The sequence below is a fragment of the Oncorhynchus clarkii genome, chromosome 26 (assembly GCF_045791955.1).
Source record: "Oncorhynchus clarkii lewisi isolate Uvic-CL-2024 chromosome 26, UVic_Ocla_1.0, whole genome shotgun sequence".
Taxonomy (NCBI): domain Eukaryota; kingdom Metazoa; phylum Chordata; class Actinopteri; order Salmoniformes; family Salmonidae; genus Oncorhynchus; species Oncorhynchus clarkii.
This window is the reverse complement of record NC_092172.1, coordinates 18,983,367-19,004,643: the sequence shown is the minus strand read 5'-3', so window position 1 is coordinate 19,004,643 and position 21,277 is coordinate 18,983,367. Positions and strand designations below refer to the sequence as shown.

The following is a 21,277-nucleotide window of genomic DNA, read 5'->3' as shown; positions in this document are numbered from 1 at the left end:
CATTCCTGATCTCTAAAGATCAGCCTGACTAATGTTTAACCAGCCGAGTGGTCCACCATCTAATCCTTCCTTATTAGACTCCTCTATTCCTCTGACGCACCTCTTAGAGACGACCCCAATTAGACAGCCAGGGGTCAGCCCCACTAGATTCATTACAGGACCTACAGTACTGCCCACTCTCTACAGCCTATTCATTACAGTTTAAACACACTGGAAAACATCCTCTGAGTCCTCCATTAGAATGATAGAAGACCTTACACAATGACTACAGGATCAATATGAAGCATTCTCTTTACTATTCATCTGGGGGTGTTTTTATTCATCCTGGGGTGACAGTTATGGCTGCACATTACCTCTGTTTCCCTGGGTTACAGCCTGATAAAGGCCAGGGTGGACTGTATGTTTGTGTATGTAAACGACGAGGCCTCACCATCCTCCAGGGTGTGCTGGAACACATGGTCTGACATGCGGCTGGCTCCCATGGGCATGTAGGCCACGATGTAGAAGGTGTAGTTCCGCGCTGACTCCAGGTCATCAATAATGTACCGGGTTGTGTCGTTGCCAATGACAACCTGATATTCCTCATTGTTCAAGCCTGGTTTCAGGGAAGAAAAGGGCACACATTTAATCAATTAATCAATTACCACCCACAGAGCTGTAAGCTGCATGTACAGGCAAGGAGTTCAGAGGGGATCTGATCCTTCAATGCAAACTCTTTAGGGCACTAAAGGGGGACCTAATCATAAAAGGGTATATGAAGATTTGCATACATTCTGAGTACAAAGACAACTTTTGATAACTTTCCATAATCATCATTCAATGATTTCTCTCAGTATACAGAGCAATTAGAACATAATCACTTTAGCTTTAGGAACCTCCTTTTCTGAGGCGCCTGATTCTTACAAAGTTACGATGTACATCTGTCTCTAACGGTGGGCTTCTGGTCCATTCAGTATGAACAATATACAAAAAGTGTCAACTCAATCAAACTGGTTCCTTCCCCTTTTATAGACAATTTCATCAACATTGCTGGGGCCAAATTCCAGCATTCAATTTTCCCACATTGCTGGCTGAGCCTAATAGCAGTTTAATTAGCACAGATTAGGAAGGTCCTGCAAAAAACTCACTTGTAGCCAGGACATATTGAATTGTCCAGCCTGATTTCTGACCTGGTAAACAAGATCCTTGAGAGTAAACAGAAAAGGCCTTGTCCGGGGGCCTGAAAGGCCCAGGAAACCTCCCTGAAAAGACACACAAAGCCTCCCTCCCAGTCCAGCTCACACTGTCCCAGTGCCTTGACAGAATCTCCTCTGTTGGATTAGCACACTCCAACACACAGACTAATTAGTTCCTCCTTTCATTAGAACCTCCATTTAGTGCCAAGGCTCTGTGTCTGAGACCTCAGGTGCAGAATGCATTAGTGCTACTACTACTGTCAATCTCAACAGCCAGCCATTCTCTGAGACCGGACAGAATGTTTCACGTAATCTTAATCAAGTGCACCAAATCCTTTACAGACGCCAGTTATTTAAGGAGAAAGGGGCAGATTTTCTAACTTACATCCGTTAACGTCCTTATCCTTACATAGCCTAGCAGGTGTTTCTTTTGCTGCATGGAATTCGTACATTTGGCCTATACAATGGTATTCCATAGCCGGCGATGAACAACCGTGCCTGAATGAACTGGATAACATTTGTGCTGAACTGTTACATTGTTTGAATGTGACTCTTGGTGCCTCTTCATCAACAATACAGGTTCCCAGGAAAGCTAAAGGTCCAGCAGTCAATGACTGAGGTTTAGTGACTACAGTACAGCCCTTGTATTCTCGTGATTGGTTCCTGTCTATCCAGCATCTCATCTAGTGTAGGGGGTTCCTGCACATTTAAAACCAATGCACAGGGCTTGAGATCGCCTATGGAAGGCCAGTCCTGTTTGTACAGAGTAAGCTGCTGTTCTTTCTTCGGTGCAGTAATCATCGTTTTCCTTGACCTCTGCCCAGCAACCAACTATTAACAACAGATGGTCAATCCTCCACATTCTGTTCTGGGGGCAAGGAGGAAGCGGAGCATTCAGGACTCTAAACAGTGTGAACTGTTAACTCCTGGGGCTACCAAGGCCATTAATATGGAATTCCCTAATACATACGACATTAACTTTATCCTGCCAACAGCAAAAATAGTTTCTGTTTGAAAAGGTACAAGACATAGAAGAGGCTCCCCCTGAATTGGCCATCATGTCTCACCTTCAGCCTTCATGTAGTGCACAGAGTAGGCAATCACTTTGTCTGAGTTGTACAGTGGTCTCTCCCAGGCCAGCAAGATGGCGGAGCTGGATACAGTGTCAGCCCGGATGTTCCTGGGCGCACTGGGCCGGTCCTCTGACATCACCACTATGAGCCGGGCCATGGACAGCACAGAGCCCTGCTCATTCTCTACCTGGCACTGGTAGATGGCATCATCCTCAGGGATGATCTGGTTGATCACCAATTTACTGTGGGACAAAACACACATGGCCATATTAGACTTCTGTCCCTCCTCCAGCTTCACCTACCAATACAAAACCCGTTGCTTACCAGCTCTATCATTCTTTTTCAAATCAGAAACCGTTAACAAGCCAAGGCAGTGGTACTAGCAGAGGAAGCAAATTAGTGGGAAATCCACTGAAATGCCTTTAGCACGTTTGTAAATTATTCAGCTTCCTTTCTTCTGTGGGAAAGGGCAACTATCAACAAAGACACCTACCTGTGGGGTAAAGTAATTAGGGATTCTGTTTCAATTAACATACAGCAGAACATACAATATGGTTGGTGTTTAGGAGGCAAGGATTTATAAAACAATGGGATGATCATATAAATAAAGAATTGAGAGGGAGACAAACAGGAGCAGAGAGTTATTAGCTACAGTCGATTTGGTGTTAGAGCTCAGACCTGTTGTACATCTTGATGCGTCCGTTGGAATGGACCTTCTCTCCGTTCTTCAGCCAAGTGATGTGGGGCAGGGGAACCCCCTCAGCCTGGCACACAAAGCGGGCCGTGCCCGCACGCGGACGGGTCAGACTCTCCGGCCACTCCACCAAGGACGGAGGCGCTGGATAAGGGAAACGTCATAGATGTAACAAACACCAACAATCATGTCTGTAATAACAACTGACACTTATAGGACCTCTACACAGACAGCTAACATGTGTTTACCTAGCACAGTGATGTTGGCTGTGGCGATGGTATAGTTGCGCGTGCCAGGGGTAGTGGCTCTGCACATGTACACTCCTCCGTGTTGGGGTTTGATGTCAGAGATGATGAGGTTGCCATTGCCCAGCACCTTGGTGTTGAACACGTCGATGGACTTGCTGTCGGCTCGGCTCCAGGAGATGAGGGGTCGGGGGTTCCCTGTAGCCATGCATTCCAGGATGGCACTTTGGTGCAGGGACACAGTGATATTCTGGGGCCCGGCAATGATACGAGGCCTCTGAGGCAGTTTGGGGCTTGGAGCTGTGGAGGGGAGACAGGATTTGACCAGGGTGCCCACTTCACTACTCAACATAAATATAACTTGGCTTTTATTGGGCTTTTAACGTTTGATGCAATGCTTGTGAATATATTATGTTTTAATCTCCCACCTGGAGTGACAGTGAGGGTTGCCTCTGTACTCCGGCGACGATTGGCGATGTTGGTCGCCACACAACGATAGTTCCCAGCATCCCCTTTTTCCACCCCATGGATCTGCAAAACGCCGCTGGGCAGGACTGTGATTCTGGGAGAGACAAGAACACAAAGACAATCAGTACATCATAGATATTAGTGGATGAGCACACAGCTCTGATATTTCTATCCCTCTGACATACAGACGTACAGTTTAAAGTCGTAAAAGACTTCTCCAATAATCTCAAACCTCATCTAAAGATAAAGTTAATGACATGGCATGATAATGAAATAATGAGAATGCATACCTATTAGTTGCCAGCGGTAACGTGACCCGATTGAACTCCCAGGTGATGATGGGTGGAGGGCTTGCAGTGACTTTGCAGGTGAAACGGGTGACTGATCCTTCTGTCACCACAATGGAAGTTGGCTGATTTGTAAAGGGGGAGATACCTACAGAACAAAACAAGAAATGGTGAGACACTGTGTACTCCAACAGTAGACACATTCTCTAATGTACAATACATGTTTGCACAGATCTGATTACTAGCAATGCAGCCATTAGAAAGCAAGAACTGTGAAATTCTGTTTTTCTAGTATTTTATTTTCCTCCATTCGGATCTATAAGACCAATCATCACAAAAATGTATGTTCATGGCCCAATATCCTCTCTTGCTCGGCAGCTCATCTTGGTGGATAAAGTTACATGTCTTTCTATCAAACTAAGCCTCTGTATCTTAGGACTTAAGGGCACTGTTCAGTTAAAATGGAAATCAATGACATTTATGGAAATAAGGGAATATATTGATCTGCCAGGCATATCTTATAAATATACATTACTTCACTTTCAGGTTACCATCTCACTAAAGCCATACCCAGCAAAGGCCAACCCACTTCAGTATCTGCCTGATAGTGAGACTGTAGTGCTGCGAAGCTGAACCTCATTCTTAGAATTTTCAGTGAAAATAGGAAAATCTATGCGCACAATTATACCGAAATGATCACTACCCCAACTGCCATCCCCCTTATTCATATAATTGTCCATGAAACTACTTGCCAAGGAGCTGCCATGTCCCAACAAGAAAGCTATATCCTATTAAAATCAACCTAAATGCTGTACATCAGCACTGAGATTGAACATTTGCCAAGAATAATCATAAGGGCTGTTGACAGCAAGATCTGAAGAGCCCCACAATCCATCCAACCTTACCCTTCCAAGACAAATTCTCTCCCTGACCTCCTCTCCTTACAGCCTAGACAGAGTTCATGTGTTGATGCATTGCCGTCTAATCAAGACAGTCACAGGAAGACCCTTTGCCCTGAGATGTTGGTTAGTCCACTATTGAAATCAGCTGTTGTTTTTTTTCTCCTTACAAAACATTGCTCTGTCTCTCACCTTCTCTTTGAAAATGCATAAGCTCCAGTTCTCCCTCAAATTAGGTGTTATACAAGCACCAGACATCGCATATCAGACAGGGTTCCCGAGGCCTTAACTAACCTAAACAAACCAGCATGTTACATGTACAGTGCCTTGCGAAAGTATTCGGCCCCCTTGAACTTTGCGACCTTTTGCCACATTTCAGGCTTCAAACATAAAGATATAAAACTGTATTGTTTTGTGAAGAATCAACAACAAGCGGGACACAATCATGAAGTGGAACGACGTTTATAGGATATTTCTAACTTTTTTAACAAATAAAAAACTGAAAAATTAGGCGTGCAAAATTATTCAGCCCCTTTACTTTCAGTGCAGCAAACTCTCTCCAGAAGTTCAGTGAGGATCTCTGAATGATCCAATGTTGACCTAAATGACTAATGATGATAAATACAATCCACCTGTATGTAATCAAGTCTCCGTATAAATGCACCTGCACTGTGATAGTCTCAGAGGTCCGTTAAAAGCGCAGAGAGCATCATGAAGAACAAGGAACACACCAGGCAGGTCCGAGATACTGTTGTGAAGAAGTTTAAAGCCGGATTTGGATACAAAAAGATTTCCCAAGCTTTAAACATCCCAAGGAGCACTGTGCAAGCGATAATATTGAAATGGAAGGAGTATCAGACCACTGCAAATCTACCAAGACCTGGCCGTCCCTCTAAACTTTCAGCTCATACAAGGAGAAGACTGATCAGAGATGCAGCCAAGAGGCCCATGATCACTCTGGATGAACTGCAGAGATCTACAGCTGAGGTGGGAGACTCTGTCCATAGGACAACAATCAGTCGTATATTGCACAAATCTGGCCTTTATGGAAGAGTGGCAAGAAGAAAGCCATTTCTTAAAGATATCCATAAAAAGTGTCGTTTAAAGTTTGCCACAAGCCACCTGGGAGACACCAAACATGTGGAAGAAGGTGCTCTGGTCAGATGAAACCAAATTTGAACTTTTTGGCAACAATGCAAAACGTTATGTTTGGCGTAAAAGCAACACAGCTGAACACACCATCCCCACTGTCAAACATGGTGGTGGCAGCATCATGGTTTGGGCCTGCTTTTCTTCAGCAGGGACAGGGAAGATGGTTAAAATTGATGGGAAGATGGATGGAGCCAAATACAGGACCATTCTGGAAGAAAACCTGATGGAGTCTGCAAAAGACCTGAGACTGGGACGGAGATTTGTCTTCCAACAAGACAATGATCCAAAACATAAAGCAAAATCTACAATGGAATGGTTCAAAAATAAACATATCCAGGTGTTAGAATGGCCAAGTCAAAGTCCAGACCTGAATCCAATCGAGAATCTGTGGAAAGAACTGAAAACTGCTGTTCACAAATGCTCTCCATCCAACCTCACTGAGCTCGAGCTGTTTTGCAAGGAGGAATGGGAAAAAAATTCAGTCTCTCGATGTGCAAAACTGATAGAGACATACCCCTAGCGACTTACAGCTGTAATCGCAGCAAAAGGTGGCGCTACAAAGTATTAACTTAAGGGGGCTGAATAATTTTGCACGCCCAATTGTTCAGTTTTTGATTTGTTAAAAAAGTTTGAAATATCCAATAAATGTCGTTCCACTTCATGATTGGGTCCCACTTGTTGTTGATTCTTCACAAAAAAATACAGTTTTATATCTTTATGTTTGAAGCCTGAAATGTGGCAAAAGGTCGCAAAGTTCAAGGGGGCCGAATACTTTCGCAAGGCACTGTACCTGTCAGCTCATCCTGGCTGGAGCACATTAAACCCAGAGGAGATCAGAGAACAGAGGAAATCTCTGCTAGGCTCATCTTATTAATTAGCTTCTCTACTATGCACATCTACGCACATGAGCAGAGTTCAATCAGTCAAATGTGTGCCATGCACAACATTTTTTAGCGACCCACCTAATGACAACTGCTAATAATTCAACTGAAATAAAATTCCTCATACGCTTGCTGTAAAACTCTTTATATTTAAACACAGAGTCATTAAGCCCACAGCTGGTTATGAGGCCATGTGGAGGAGGAGGGGAAGCTTGATCCATTTTGTTTGAGATGATTCATTTCCCGCTCATGGAGCAGCAGAGTTTGGGAAGATCAGTCAGTGAAAGATGATACTGAAAGTGAGGTCTTTGACAGGCCCAATGAATGGCCAGCCAGTGGGAACCTGAAGGGACTGCTCTATGCTAACAGCAGCATTAAAGTACAACATCACATGTAACCAACCCTCACAGACACACAGTCCTTTTGTGAAAAGTGCTACCTCTTCACAGCATCTAATTCCTAATTAGGCCTACCTCTAGGTAGTACGTCTCATATGCTTATAGTAATTAATACATAATTATAACTGTTTCCTTTAAGTCAAGTGTTACCTATATATTATTTGCCACTGATTTTATACTTTAATCCCCCTGAGATAAAGAGAACCCCTGATGACAGATATATCTAAAAGTGTTGCCCTGCTGAGTGCAGCCGGACGGTGATGATTGGTGGAGAGGTCCGGCAACATCCTGCTTGGATTGGGTTTCCCTGAAACTGATTGGTTGTCAGGCACCACCTGAACTGTATGGAAACTAAACTCCATGACAAACTTCATGTACACAGCGTGTGTCCCATTACTGATTTCACCTAAACCTTATCCACCGTTAAGAATGATGTTGCAAGTAGTTCAATGTCTAGAATAGATTGTTCATCGTTTCAAAAAAGTAATACAAAATAACCTAGAACATTATGCTCCCCCCCCCTTTTCAGTCACTAAGAAATAAAAAAAACAAAAGCCATTAAGGTCATCCACTCCCATCCCCCTTCTCAACTAAAGAAGCCTCAGGTCAATAGTTTCTTAAAGTTACTGTCCAGTGAAAATATTACTTTTAAAAGTTAATAATATGTTAAGTTATACCCAAATAATGGTGTTGACTCACGATCCTATACTCATATTTGTGGACAAAGCATAAATGGAGAAAAAAACACAAAAAAACCCACATCAAATTTGTATCTCAAACAGACCGTTTCAAAAATGCTTGCTATTTCCTCATGGAGTATGATGTCATCCTCCTGAGGAGGATGAGATGGCCAATCAGCAGTCTACTCTGTTATTGGGGTACGCCCACACAGGAAACACTCTTTTCATGCCACTTCGATACTGAAGTGACTTTTTCATAGCAGGTTAGGAGCATTTACGCAGCAGATTAGGAGAATTAACATAGCCAATTAGGAGACTGAGGTTAAGGTTAGGAAAGGGTTAAGGTTAGGGTTAGTGAAAATGCTCTCCAAACCTGATACGAAAATCACTTTGTATCGAAGTGGCGTGAAAAGAGTGTGTCCCACGCCCACACCATTCCAACACAAAAAAATCTGTATTGTAACACACGTAATTCAAATTTTTGGAAAGAAAACTATTTCACTCGTTTTGTAATGAATAATACGTCTTATTTCATATAAATCTGGAAACACTGGACAGTTACTTTATTAAAATAAATGATGGTACTGCTGCTCTTGATACAGACCTCAATTTAAATCACATTTTTGGAAGGATTGAGATAAATAAAATCTTTACCAAAAAGCCCCAGGTCTGGATAACATCAACTTAATTATCATAAACAAATCAAACCACTCCTGGCACAACTGGGACCCAGTGCAACCAACGGACTAGGCTACATCAGTGAAGGACTATATAAGGAAGACTACATCAGAAATACCCAAAACAAGTACCATAAAACAAAATCCTCTTCACCCATTTACTACTCAGAGAAAATGGAATCAGAAAATTCAAAGATACACGTGACATGTGTCTTCAGATTCAAAACAGCTGCATGTTCAGAATGCAATGTGCACCACTTAAGTAATGGATTAACAAACAGACTGCAGTGCTCTTTGACCTCTGCACACATCCAATGCTGTTTATGCTGCAGGGGCGAGGAGCCATCAGCACTCACAGATGAAGAGGCAGTCTGAGGGGAGGGGAGAGGGGCATCAGAGTACCTCTCCTGGGCTCTCTCTCTATCCAACTCTCTCCCCCCTCCCTAGGCTCAGTTATCTCGCTAGCCCAGTGAAACAATGATATACTCTCCCCAGTGTTTACCTTCGGAGGCTCCCCCACTAACTTTATCACAGAAATGACCTCTCTTCTCTACATTCTGCACACAAAAAACCTTGAACGCACATCAAACACAGCAGGCTTGCCAGGGGAGAAAATCTAGGGGTGGGGGTGGGCAACAAATGAAGAAAACATACGAGGAGCCGTGCAAAGATAGGTGCAAGGTTTATCGTTTCTGATTGAACAGCTGTTGCCACTGACTTCAGAGAGGACCCCAATCAACATCTTCTTGCACCTTAAGCCTGAATAATTGATCTATTACCACTCATCAAATTTCACTGACAATCAGCACACAGCACAGGTGGTACACTTCTAGCTGTATCCTTAACAAACCTTTCTCAGAGTACTACTTAAAAGCAACGTAAATCTCAAGCACTGCTCTCGAGAAACCTTGCCTAAAGGTAAACTCCACCCCGTCATAAACACACTGGATTGTGTCCTGGCCTCTATAACAGCCGATATGGATAGCTGGACGTAACCTGGGTTTCCATGTGTCGTGGTGCTGAACAGCGGGAAAGCCCTAACTGCCAGACTGGGCTCTCTGTGAATCCTGATCAGCGCACTGCACTCTGACAACTACTCCGTGTCGTCTTCAGGAAGTAGGCAAGGAATTCTGTCCCTCCTAAACGCAGCTTACCCTCGGACATTTCAAGGTAAAGACATCCGCGTTTTTTCCCACTGGCCACGAGCAGAGCATGTACCGTTAATGAGCGAAGCCAGAATGAACCCAATTCATTTAGGATCCATAACCTACATTGCCTACCCTGACCAGTTTTTCAGTTTTTGATTTGTTAAAAAAGTTTGAAATATCCAATAAATGTCGTTCCACTTCATGATTGTGTCCCACTTGTTGTTGATTCTTCACAAAAAAATACAGTTTTATATCTTTATGTTTGAAGCCTAAAATGTGGCAAAAGGTCGCAAAGTTCAAGGGGGCCGAATACTTTCGCAAGGCACTGTATATAACTACCAAACCCACCTAGCTTAAATGTAAAATAATTTATTGTTTATCCGGATGTTTTGCCCAGATGTTTCTAATGATGGGGTGAATGCCTGCGCCAGGCGGCACAAAAAAGAGGATCTGGCCATCTGCCCCTTGCAGTGACCCCACCTCTGACCTCCAACCTCTACAAATCTTGTCCAGCACACCGCCCATCAAGGCAGAGCCCTACAAGGCCACCCCAGCACTGCTGCAATGCTAACGCTCCCCTGCTGGCTCTCTGCAAACTGCCAATCAATCACTCAGAGCCTCCTAAAACTGTGAGGGTACTCTGCCTTCCTACAGATATGAAATGCCCCCGCTAAACATGCTCTTTCTCTTAAACCCTGTCCACTGCCATCCCATACTGGCACAGTAGAACAACGCTTTGCATAATGCTTTTCTTCATTTAGTCACTGGGCAGATGGGAGATGTTGGTGGATGCTGGTGCCGAGTAGCAAAAAAAATGTTACTATTGATCATGAACAAAGTGGGGATTCACAATAAATCAAATCTCTAACACAAAACATAATGATGGGTGTTCCATTATTAGTAATGACCATTTAAACCTAAGGTTTTTCAGAATACAGACTGCACCCTTATTCTAAGAAACAGAAACAAGTTTGACAGCAACAAAAAAATCTGTGAGTGACCACTGAAAACACCTTCACCAATGTCCGAACTAAACTACAGAATTATTCCGTGCCCTGACTCCCAGCTGGCCAATCTCTTTGTTTTCCAGAGGCCTGCTGAAGCCAAAAGCTCAGTAAACCGCAGGTCAGTGGACAGGTCAAGCCCGGACAAAGGTTCCCTTAGAAACTTCAGGGACCAGCTCTGTCCCCCTTCCCCCTGGTTCCTCCACAGTACAGGCGTGCTCTATCAACCCAAATCTCCCCATCCCACCCCACCCGAGGACATGCTCTTTAACAAATGGGAATCCAATATTCAGAGCAGTTATATGCGCTCCTAATTACTATAGCTTGAAGGATCACACTGCAGGCACAAATTCTACCTCACTACTATGTAGGTTAAAAAAAATGATCATAATGAGGTGAGAAGAATGTGTTCTATATGTGCTGTATGGAGAGGTTGCCCAATGAGCATGAATAATCCACTAATAATAAAAAGCAAAGAATATCTTCACAGTAAAGCAAACCATAAAGCAAATGTTTATAGTGTGCAGAGTCAGTATATGTGTGCATTCAGATACATCCCTCTGTGGTCAGGGGTTCACTTTGTTGTTCTCTGAGCTGTAACTCAGAAACATTCCTATGTTATTTTTTTTTTTGGAGGGGCGGAGGAGCTCAGAGTTTAGGCAGGGCGTCTGTCGACAGGTCAATGGCTGCTGCTGAGCTCTGCTCTGCAGCACTAATTTCCTCCAGGCCTCTCGGTTCCTAGCAGTAGACAAAAACAGTGAGTGGTCAAGCAGGGGACAGAACTGGACCTTTCTATCTACTTCAAGGCCCTGGCTACATGTGTGACTTCTCCTCGCTCCTGATTGGAACAAGGTGGATGAGCACTGAGGCCAGATCCAGAGTGGTTGGTCGGGGATCTGCTCTGGCAGCTTTGTCTAAAGCGATCTGCAGAGCAATTGAGTGGAAACACTGGCCCTAATCCGGCAGATGACCTGGGCGAGGCTTGCAACTTCACTACGCATGACTAGGTAGGGACTGGAGTTGGTCCTGGTCAGGTCATGTGGTCAGGAAACCAGTCATAAGTGACAGAACAAATAGCATTACTGTAAGTGTTAAACAGTAGGACTGAAGGATGATTTCTTTGGATAGCATTGCAAGGGAGAGGAAGAAGGAAACAGCTATTTTTAACCACTTTAGCATTCAACATCATCAGACCTGTCAGAGGGCTCATCAAGAGCCATAACACAACTAAAGCTGTTAAGAATTTGGTTTTCATTTCAACCAATTTCTAAAAACATTCAATTCAAGGGCCTCCTGGGTGGCGCAGTGGTTAAGGGCGCTGTACTGCAGCGCCAACCCAAACTCTGGGTTTGCGCCCAGGCTCTGTCGTAACCGGCTGCGAGGTAGACGCACAATTGGCCTAGCGTCGTCCGGTTTAGGGAGGGTTTGGCCGGTAGGGATATACTTGTCTCATCACGCACCAGCGACTCCTGTGGCCAGCCGGGCGCAGTGCGCGCTAACCAAGGTTGTCAGGTGCACGGTGTTTCCTCTGACACATTGGTGCGGCTGGCTTCCGGGTTGGATGCGCGCTGTGTTAAGAAGCAGTGCGGCTTGGTTGGGTTGTGTATCGGAGGACGCATGACTTTCAACCTTCGTCTCCGAGCCTGTACGGGAGTTGTAGCGATGAGACAAGATAGTAGCTACTAAGCAATTGGATACCACGAAATTGGGGAGAAAAAGGGGTAAAATTCAACAACAAAAAAGCACACAAAAAACATTCAATTCAGTGATAATTACTATGACAAATGTTTGACATGGTGATATTGATTTGTGCAATTCATTCAAATGAGGGACAGTGTGTTGTGGGCAGTGAAGGGTTCAGCATGGGAGGGTGAGTGGGTGGGGAGGACCGCTCATTTCCTGACTTCATATGCAAATGACACATGAATGGCCTTGGATTGAGAGGAAACAGTTTAGGAAGCAAGCAGTAAATATCAAACTGTTGAGGTTTCATGTAAATGAAACCTGCCTTGGTTTGCTGCCCACATTTTATGAAAGGTCAAAAGGTGGCAAAGAACTAAGAATCCCAGAAAAAAAAGATAAGAGGAACACCCAGGTCTCTCTCTTTCTGTCAAGAGGGACTGAGTCGCGTAGTGCTTGGGTCTTTTCTGTACATTGGAATGCGTCACACATCAGAATGAGTTCTAGGTATTCCACACTATGTAACAAGAATAGCTCAGGCTAGTCTCTCTCCCTCCTAACCTTAACTCTGAGTGGAAACAAAAGGAGCTAGTTGACAAATCAATCCTTTGCTTTGTTTCCTTATGTTGCTTTAAAGGAGGCTATTTAATGAGTTTCAAATTAAATGCCTCCAATGGAACAGAACCCAAGAAACTCTTGAGTGATGAGTTCCTTCATAATGTGCAATGACCCCACACCGCGTTTGTCTTTTCCCCCTTTAATAAATAATAAGGGTTACTGAAAAAGAATGCTCAGCCTGGCAACTGAGGGAAAGAATGCAATGCTGAACAGCCCCACAAATCAATAATTGGCCGGGCGAGCTGGGCTGGGCCAGGAAGCAAGCTACTGGAGGAAGCTCCATAGAGCCTGCAGAACAGCCCAATGGTCATTGGCCCAGGCCAAACAAAGCACATATCCCTTGAAGACTGTGACCTCTCAGTCCCCTGGCTAGTGGGGGAGTGGGGTTAGGACAGGGACACTTGCCCCCTCCTCCCATTTCTTATCTGGTGTCAAAGTTCTCCAATCATTCAACATCAGCCCTTCACCCACCAGAGACAGTGTTTTCATTGTGTCTAATCTCTTCATCAGAGTGCTGGTTTTAAACAGTCAATTTCAAATCAGTACAGTCTTCTACTTAATTAAGGGAAAGGGGGATACCTAGTCTGTTGTACAACTGAATGCATTCAACTGAAATGTGTCTTCCGCATTTAACCCAACCCCTCTGAATCAATTATAGTGTCATGCTTTGTTTCTCTAAAATGAAAACAAGTCACCACAAAATGTGGCTTTGTGCTCAAAATCCAATAGTAGATGATGCCAATGGAGTAAATCTTGAAAGCATAACACATTTTTTGGGTAGACATACCTGTAGTTTGGGTCAACACTGATAGGGGACTGTTGAAGTAATTGATAAATGAGAAAGAATGTCTAGCATTATTGCAGGGAGGATTTAAATTGTGAGTACTCTCAGTACCTAACATCTATTGGGCAATCTAAAGAAACCTTGGACCTCTGGAACTTCGGTCCAAGGAAACCATGTAAATCATTCCTGTCCCACAGATGCTGATGAGGGAAAAACGAATCCAGGCTCTGAGACTTATTTCTCTTAAATAATTATTTCAAACATTCACTTCAATCCATTACTGTGCCTTTAGGTTTGCTTTTCCTTTATTGTGGTCCTAATGCTGCCAAGCCTTTGCAGGTCTTATACATTCCTTAGCAACCAAAATAAACACTGGGGCTGTGGTCACACACGGAGAGAGCTGGTGGGGTCAAACAACCATTTTGTTGGAGTCACAAAGTCTGCTGTGGAATAGTGATTTGGGTGCTTTATTGTCGACCACAATATGAAGTTAGTAAACTGTTCAGCATTAGGAATCCTTACAACCATGTACTTAGTTTTTTTAAACCTGTATTCTGTATGCTTACTCCAGAGGCCAAGTGTCTTTGTACTACATGCTTGCATTTATCGGGGTAGTCAAAACTGGTCCCAAATCCCTGCTGAAAAATACGGCATAGACCAGCATACATTTCAAGCTTGTCCATGCTGGTATTTGCTGGTCAGATGTTGGTCAAGCTGGTTTGACCAGCATGTTCTAGCTGGTTATGCTGGTTGGCCAGCATGGTCTAGCTGGTTTTGCTAGACCAGGCTTTGCTATTTTAGACACTGGTGACCAGCCTTCACTGTGTTTTGGACACATAGCAGCTTATGTTGGTGTTGCTAGTATATTGGTGACCAAGCTGGTTTTAGCTGGTCAAGCTGGTCTGACCACGCCCATCAATATCACATTTCCCAGCATGCTCTATTGCAGGTGATTTTTAGAATTGTTTGTTGTGTTTTTTGCATGTACATTGATTGATTAATTAATCTTATGTTAAACAAAGATAAATAACATACATTTTTCTAAATTAATCCAATCTGTTAGTTGGATTTATTGCACCCATTACTGAAATGGTTGTCCCAGTTTATTATCTGGGTAGTTTAATTTCTTCTTCTTGCTAACCTTGGCAGTTATTCTGAATGCATATTGTGGGTGAAGAAACGTTCCAATTGTTGGCTATCCGCACTCTGGCTGGATTCCATTAGGAATGAAACATCGCTTTGCAAGCCAGCATAATGTGACTTGATGCTGGTTCTGCTGGTGACCAACTTATGCAGGTCACCAGCAAAAACACAGTGAAGGCTGGCCACCTGCAAAAATACAGGTCAAGCTGGTCACCACAAAAACACAGCAAAACCAGCACATGTGCTGAACCAACCTATGCTGGTCTATGCTGGGTTTTTTTCATCAGGGATGTGTGTGATTTGTCATATATTTTATGCCTCCTATCTATTCTCTCTTATGACACCAATGAGCGAGATATATTCTCCACACTGGTTTTGTAACCTGGAAAAAACACAACTGGGAGGTAATTTTCGAATCAATTAAAAACATCCCAGCACACTCACAGTAAGACCTTGCATCGGAACCGATGGATAAGGATATGGATAAAGACATGGATATGGATATGGTTTCACAATGTCTGTGTATTGCGTAATGCCCTGTGAACCTCTGGAAACATGGTTTAGGATGCCTGGAGGGATCCTACACATGAGACTGTCTGTACGGAGAACCCCATCAATCTGAGGAGGCCTATTGACAGCACTCACGTGGTTAGCTACCAAGTCACATGGCCTTTCATCAAGACACAATCCCCTCTCATCGTTTCCCTCAGGGCAACTGGCATTTAACGTTTCTCAAACCCTCCATTTCCTGCCTGTAATGGTCGACTTAAATCATTATCTCTGACTCAACACTGTAACATTTACTTGTTCAGAAAAATACCAGGTAAAAAAGGAAGTCCCGGCTTCAAAGTGGGCGCATCTGCTCCGAGGACAAGGGGATTTTGAAAGAGTAGAAACCAGATCTGAAAAGAGAACTAGCCTAAGATGGTGTTAGGGATGGTCTTCCCACATTTATAACATAAAACAATTAACCGAATTTTGTGTTATTTTTTGTTAATGCCACAGTCTTTCTAAAGGCCAGAGTCAGAAAGGACTTGGCAGCATGACTGATAGTGAGGGATATCTATTAAGGCCAGAGTCAGAAAGGACTTGGCAGCATGACTGATAGTGAGGGATATCTATTAAGGCCAGAGGTGAGAAGAGCCTCTGGGCAGAAGGTACAAAAGGTCCCCCACATGTTGTACTATCAATCTTCCTGGTGAAGGATGCAACACATGAAAAGCTCAGAGCCACAGTAACGCTCACTCTGAAATCTTTTCACAGCATTCAATGAGGAGTGTTTTTTCCATGCAAACAGGGGCGTCATAAACGCCACCTAGGGCACAGTAACATCAATAAAATGCATCTTGAGACCTAAGGATAAAAAAACAAATAGGCCATGTCAGAAAGTCATATCATTTACAAAAAGTCACTTTATCAACTTAAAAATAATTGATTGAAAAAGCATAATTGAAGTTAGGATAATCACATTTGATTTTAGATTTCCAAAAACAAAATGTAAAAAGTTTAATAAAACTCTGCAGTGCCATTCTCATAATTACCCTTCCAGAAGTGAATAGGCCCAGCTGTCCTAACCATTGATCTCTGGACAAACAAATGCCCCCTAAATAACTAATTTTAGTTAGGGGGCAGTTGGGAGCAAGGTGGACAAAGAAGGTCAGAGTGAAAAGCTTTTCATTAATTCTTCAGAGTAGCAGAGCCGAAAACCATAGTGAGGAGACCACTAGCCTGTGCCTCACTGGCTGGCCATGCAATAAAGTTTGGCCATTTAGACTCTCAAGGAAAGGCTGTGGTATGAGGGAACGGCAAATTCAAAATTGTGTGTGTGTGTACTGTATGTGTTTGTGTGATTCTCGACAACCCCCACTGCCACCTTTGTTTTCTACCACTGAGCATTTCTCAGGTACGTGCAAATTTTATGAGCTTCCAGATAGACCGTCAAGCAGGTCTAAGTGTCCCTTTAAAACAAGCCTATAAACTCAGCTGGCAGCCTTTATCACCTCTTAAGTTCATAATATAAAAGAGCAAACCCTCTCAATGAATAAAACTACAAACACATAGTGTCCTGTAAAAATCACAGCAAGGACTCAGGCCACAGTAATACTGGACTGAAACTTGCTGTATAGCATGTGAGAGGGTCAGAGTAGTTTTAGTGGCTTTAAGGCAGTCACTGTTTTCATGGACCTCATGCAAATCAAGGCTCATTAACTCTGTATTTTTTTGGTATAGCATCTACAAGTCTGTGTGGCATCTTCCAAAACAAAAAAAAATTGAGGTTGTACTGCACTCAATTGTCCTGATAGTAATCTCGGTTAACCCAGAACAAAAGTATTGCGTAATTGATCAGGTGCTCAATTAAGTTTTGGGTCTATACATGTTAAGTGAAGGGATCAAGAGATGCTAGAATGAGGAGCGGAACCAGAACGAGGAGCTTCCTTCCCAACAGATGCTATGGTACCGCTTATGTTTACGTAGATCTGTCCAAGAGAGATTATCCTGTGAGTCATTTCAAAAGTGCTTGTAAAGGCCCCAAAATAGTAACTTTTCACTTTTACATATAAATCTAGGCCTATCTGGAAAGCAAACATTTTATCAATGGTGTCTGTTTGTTTTAGAGGTCTTCAATAGAATTCAGCTTAGGGAACTGAACCAGGACTGACACATTCTTGTCTCTCAACATCTACTTGTCAGTGGATTGTCAGGATCATATCAGACAGGAGATGTGCTCCTAAAGAATAGTATTCCAACCAGTGGGCTCTTCAGGAATCATGACCTCACAGTGGTAAATAATTGTAACAATTTCACAACTAAATAATTTCACAACAATCCTGCCCAATTTTACATGGATCAGGACCTAACTTTTCCATGTACAATTAGAATTAGTAACCATCACAATATTCTTGGATGAGTGCATGTCTTAAGTGCCACGTAAAAGCTCAGGTTTCCCTGTGAAAGCGAATGCAAGGGAGGGGGAAAAAAAGTAAATTCCGTTGTGCAAAAGAAGCACAGCAAGGAACATGGCCTGGGGGGTGGTGACACCAGGGAACAGGGTCCCTAAAGAGCAGCTCTGGATAAAGCTGCTCCACTAGCCCTTTAAAAGAATAGGCAGCAGGCTCACATACATGCTATTGGGAGAGAAAAAAAGCATTCCAAAAGAACAATTCCCAGTGATCATGGAGCAACGACATGAAAGCCCAGTCCAGTGAATAGGGGTCATCTGCTCTTTAACACTGGTGTAACCGGCATCCTGGACAGCTCCTAACCTTTCAAACCTGCAGCTCCCTCATTTGCACACCAATGGACATATTATCCTCCACTCTGAGTATCTTTTTGGCTGCAGGCCTCAAACTTTGAAGTATGTACCCCCCTTCCCCCCAATGCCACCAATGAAGCCTCCAATGCCTTCCCTTCCTCAGCTATTAGGTGGATTAGATAACCGGAATGCCCAACATTGGGCATTACACTGGCGAAGAAAGAAGAAAGAGATTAGACGTACCAGACTACATAGAAAATTATAGCACCCTGCTGGTGATGAGAGAAAGACCCCTTTTTCCTGGGAATGGGAAAAGCCTATTTTGTGCCTGTTAAGAGTGTAAAGTCTCCATCTACTCCCAAATGACTATGTCAGCTTTAAACATTTTAGCAGATAACTACAAGCAAGATCTCTCACTCTGTTTAATCATCACAGAGATTGTTGCTCTTCAGTCTTAGAAAATAAGGTGCTATCTTGAACCTAAAAGGGTTATTCAGCCTTCCCCATAGGAGAACCCTTTGAAGAAACGTTTTTGTTTCCAGGTAGATCCTTTTGGATTCCATATATAAAACACTTTCCACAGAGGGTTCTACATGGAACCCAAAAGGGTTCTACGCGGAACCCAAAAGGGTTATCCTATGGGCACACCATTTTTTCTAAGAGTGTACATGAAACCTTTTGTTCAGTTGTATACCTGCTAAGAAGTTAAGAACTTGTGCTGATAGTGTGGGGCTTGTACTAAGCTCACCTCTAAAGTGGATATGTTTACCATGCTTTTAAGATGAAAACACAATTGTGACTCAGGGGTTCCATTGTTCATCAAGTAAATGTTATTATGACATGCTATGACATAACATCCTCAGACTAAGGCTTGGTTAACCTTTCAAAGCATTAAAAACATTAAAATAAGTCACACAGATCCCATGCAGTTACATGAAATTGTAATTATAAGTAACTACACAGTAACTAATAGATTCGAAAGAGAATGTGGACAGTTTATGTTACTTTTCTTATGTAAGTAAGTGTACAATGTACATCCAATGTAAACTGTTGTCTATTTTTCTACTGTGTTTATGAAGTTCCCCATGACCAGGCACAAACATGACCAATGATGTACATCTTCTGTGGCCCAAAGGTTGGAGGTCCTGCATAACCTCTCCATTATTCCATGTGATGCTTATACACAACTCCAGTATGATACTTACTTGCAATTGTAAGACAGACTTTCTGGCTCAGGATGGCTCCATACTTGTTCTGAGCGAGGCACTGGTAAAACCCTTCATCTGATTTGTCTCCTCTCCTGCTCTCCACCTCCGGAATAGAAAGGGAGCCGTTGGAGAGAATGTAGACGCGGTCGTTCTCTACAACTTTTACTCCATTTTTAAGCCACCTGATGGCAATAGGCGACTCTCCGTGCGCCTGACAGTCCAATATAACGGCATCCTTCCGCATGACTGTAACATCGTGGGGCTCTTTGATAAAAAATAACTCACTAAAACACAAAACACCTGTGGGGAAGAGAAGAGAACAGAGTCAGTGCCTGGCTGGAGTGGGAGAAGACGCAATGTGATGAAATTAGCAACAATTCTAGGCCAGGACCTACAACTATTCTACTTTGTCCACAGGCATATTGCTTTGGTAGGATCTACACTTGAAAGCATGTTAACATCATAGTGCCTACAGGCAGGGGCTTGGAGCCCATCCAACAGCAGGTTACTCCTATTTCATTTATTTCTGCTCCAATTGAATCCTATTACTCGTGTCTCATAAAGCTGTGAAGTCACTGATTTCATGGCTCCATTCAGGCACAAATGTTTTACTGCACTCCCCAGCATGAAATTCATAAGTAGCTCCCCTTTCAATGATAAGACCGCCAGCTGTAAACAAGTAACAATCCAGACAGGAAGCAAAAGACTTTAGAATTTTCCAAATCAAATGTGATGACTTCACACGTCTAACGTCGTAATTTACACCACATTATATTCATTGTTAATTGCCTATGTTAATTGTCTGCATCAAACGTCAAAGTGGATTATTTATGGAAATAAAATCAGTAGCCAGTTGTTCTATTGATATAATAATTAATTTGTATGTACTGAATGAACATAACATGGCAAACCTATATGTTTTTTGCTTTGATCAATATCTCAAACCAGGGCTGACGATGTTGTACAATCCACGTGTATCTGAATGCTGTGTTGTGCTGCACCGTACACAATTTCATGCAGAAACCCCGGTTATCATGTAACTCGAGATACAAGCAAAAACCAAGCATAAACGTGTATAGGTTCTGTGTTTATCTAAATGTATAGCCTACATCGGGCAATAGTCGAAGCAGTCAGTGGTCAGCGTGGCCATTTCATTGCCCCCTAAACTCCGACCAGTGGCAGTGCGTCCATTCATCTATAGAACTCGCAACTAAGGCTAAACTCTTCAATGTCGAATATTGGTTAATACAGAACACTTCAACTAACTTCTTCTTTATCAGTGTAAATAGCAACCCCTATTATACTAGTAGTAACGTTATGAGTACGGACACACTTCCAATGTCCAGTTCGGCATTTTCCCACCACTAAACCAGTCGCTATAATTTCAATTTGAAATAAACTCAAACAAAATATTAACTTTCTTACCTGAGATTGGAAGAAAAAACGCAAAAAACAGCAAGCGCTGATATAGCTTCCTTTTAAAAGACTCCATTTATTCAAATAGTTCTCGCATACTAACTCTCTCAGCCACTACCTCCAGTCGAACTACGTGCTAATCCAAGAGGAAAGTGACTGCGCTTCTGATCGCAGCAGGGATTACTTTTTTCTCGGGGGCAAATGGACATAACCCCACCCAGTGCTGCGTTCTGCGGTTGAGTAATTCATGGGGGAAACGTATGGGGAGAGTTCCTCCGCCACCATCAGTCGGCAAATCAATACACAGGCCAACATCTTAATCATTATTTTTTTTACGAGTGCCATAGCAGGTATACTTTGGTCAGGTGTTACTGCTATTAGTGTAAAATTAATA

The 21,277-nt window shown here is 43.0% G+C and overlaps 1 protein-coding gene across 1 annotated transcript in view; it reads right to left on the bottom strand.

Moving 5' to 3' along the window:
* Positions 1-20,959, bottom strand: part of LOC139384562 (protogenin A-like) — a 36,898-nt gene extending 15,939 nt beyond the window's left edge. The window contains exons 1-8 of the mRNA XM_071129399.1: positions 20,893-20,959; positions 19,465-19,767; positions 3,946-4,090; positions 3,616-3,749; positions 3,191-3,487; positions 2,927-3,086; positions 2,243-2,490; positions 431-595 (exon numbers count right to left, since the gene is read on the bottom strand). Of these exons, the coding sequence (XP_070985500.1) occupies positions 431-595; positions 2,243-2,490; positions 2,927-3,086; positions 3,191-3,487; positions 3,616-3,749; positions 3,946-4,090; positions 19,465-19,767; positions 20,893-20,959 (1,519 nt within the window). The remainder of the gene's footprint in view (positions 1-430; positions 596-2,242; positions 2,491-2,926; positions 3,087-3,190; positions 3,488-3,615; positions 3,750-3,945; positions 4,091-19,464; positions 19,768-20,892) is intronic.
* Between the last annotated feature and the right edge of the window lie 318 nt (positions 20,960-21,277).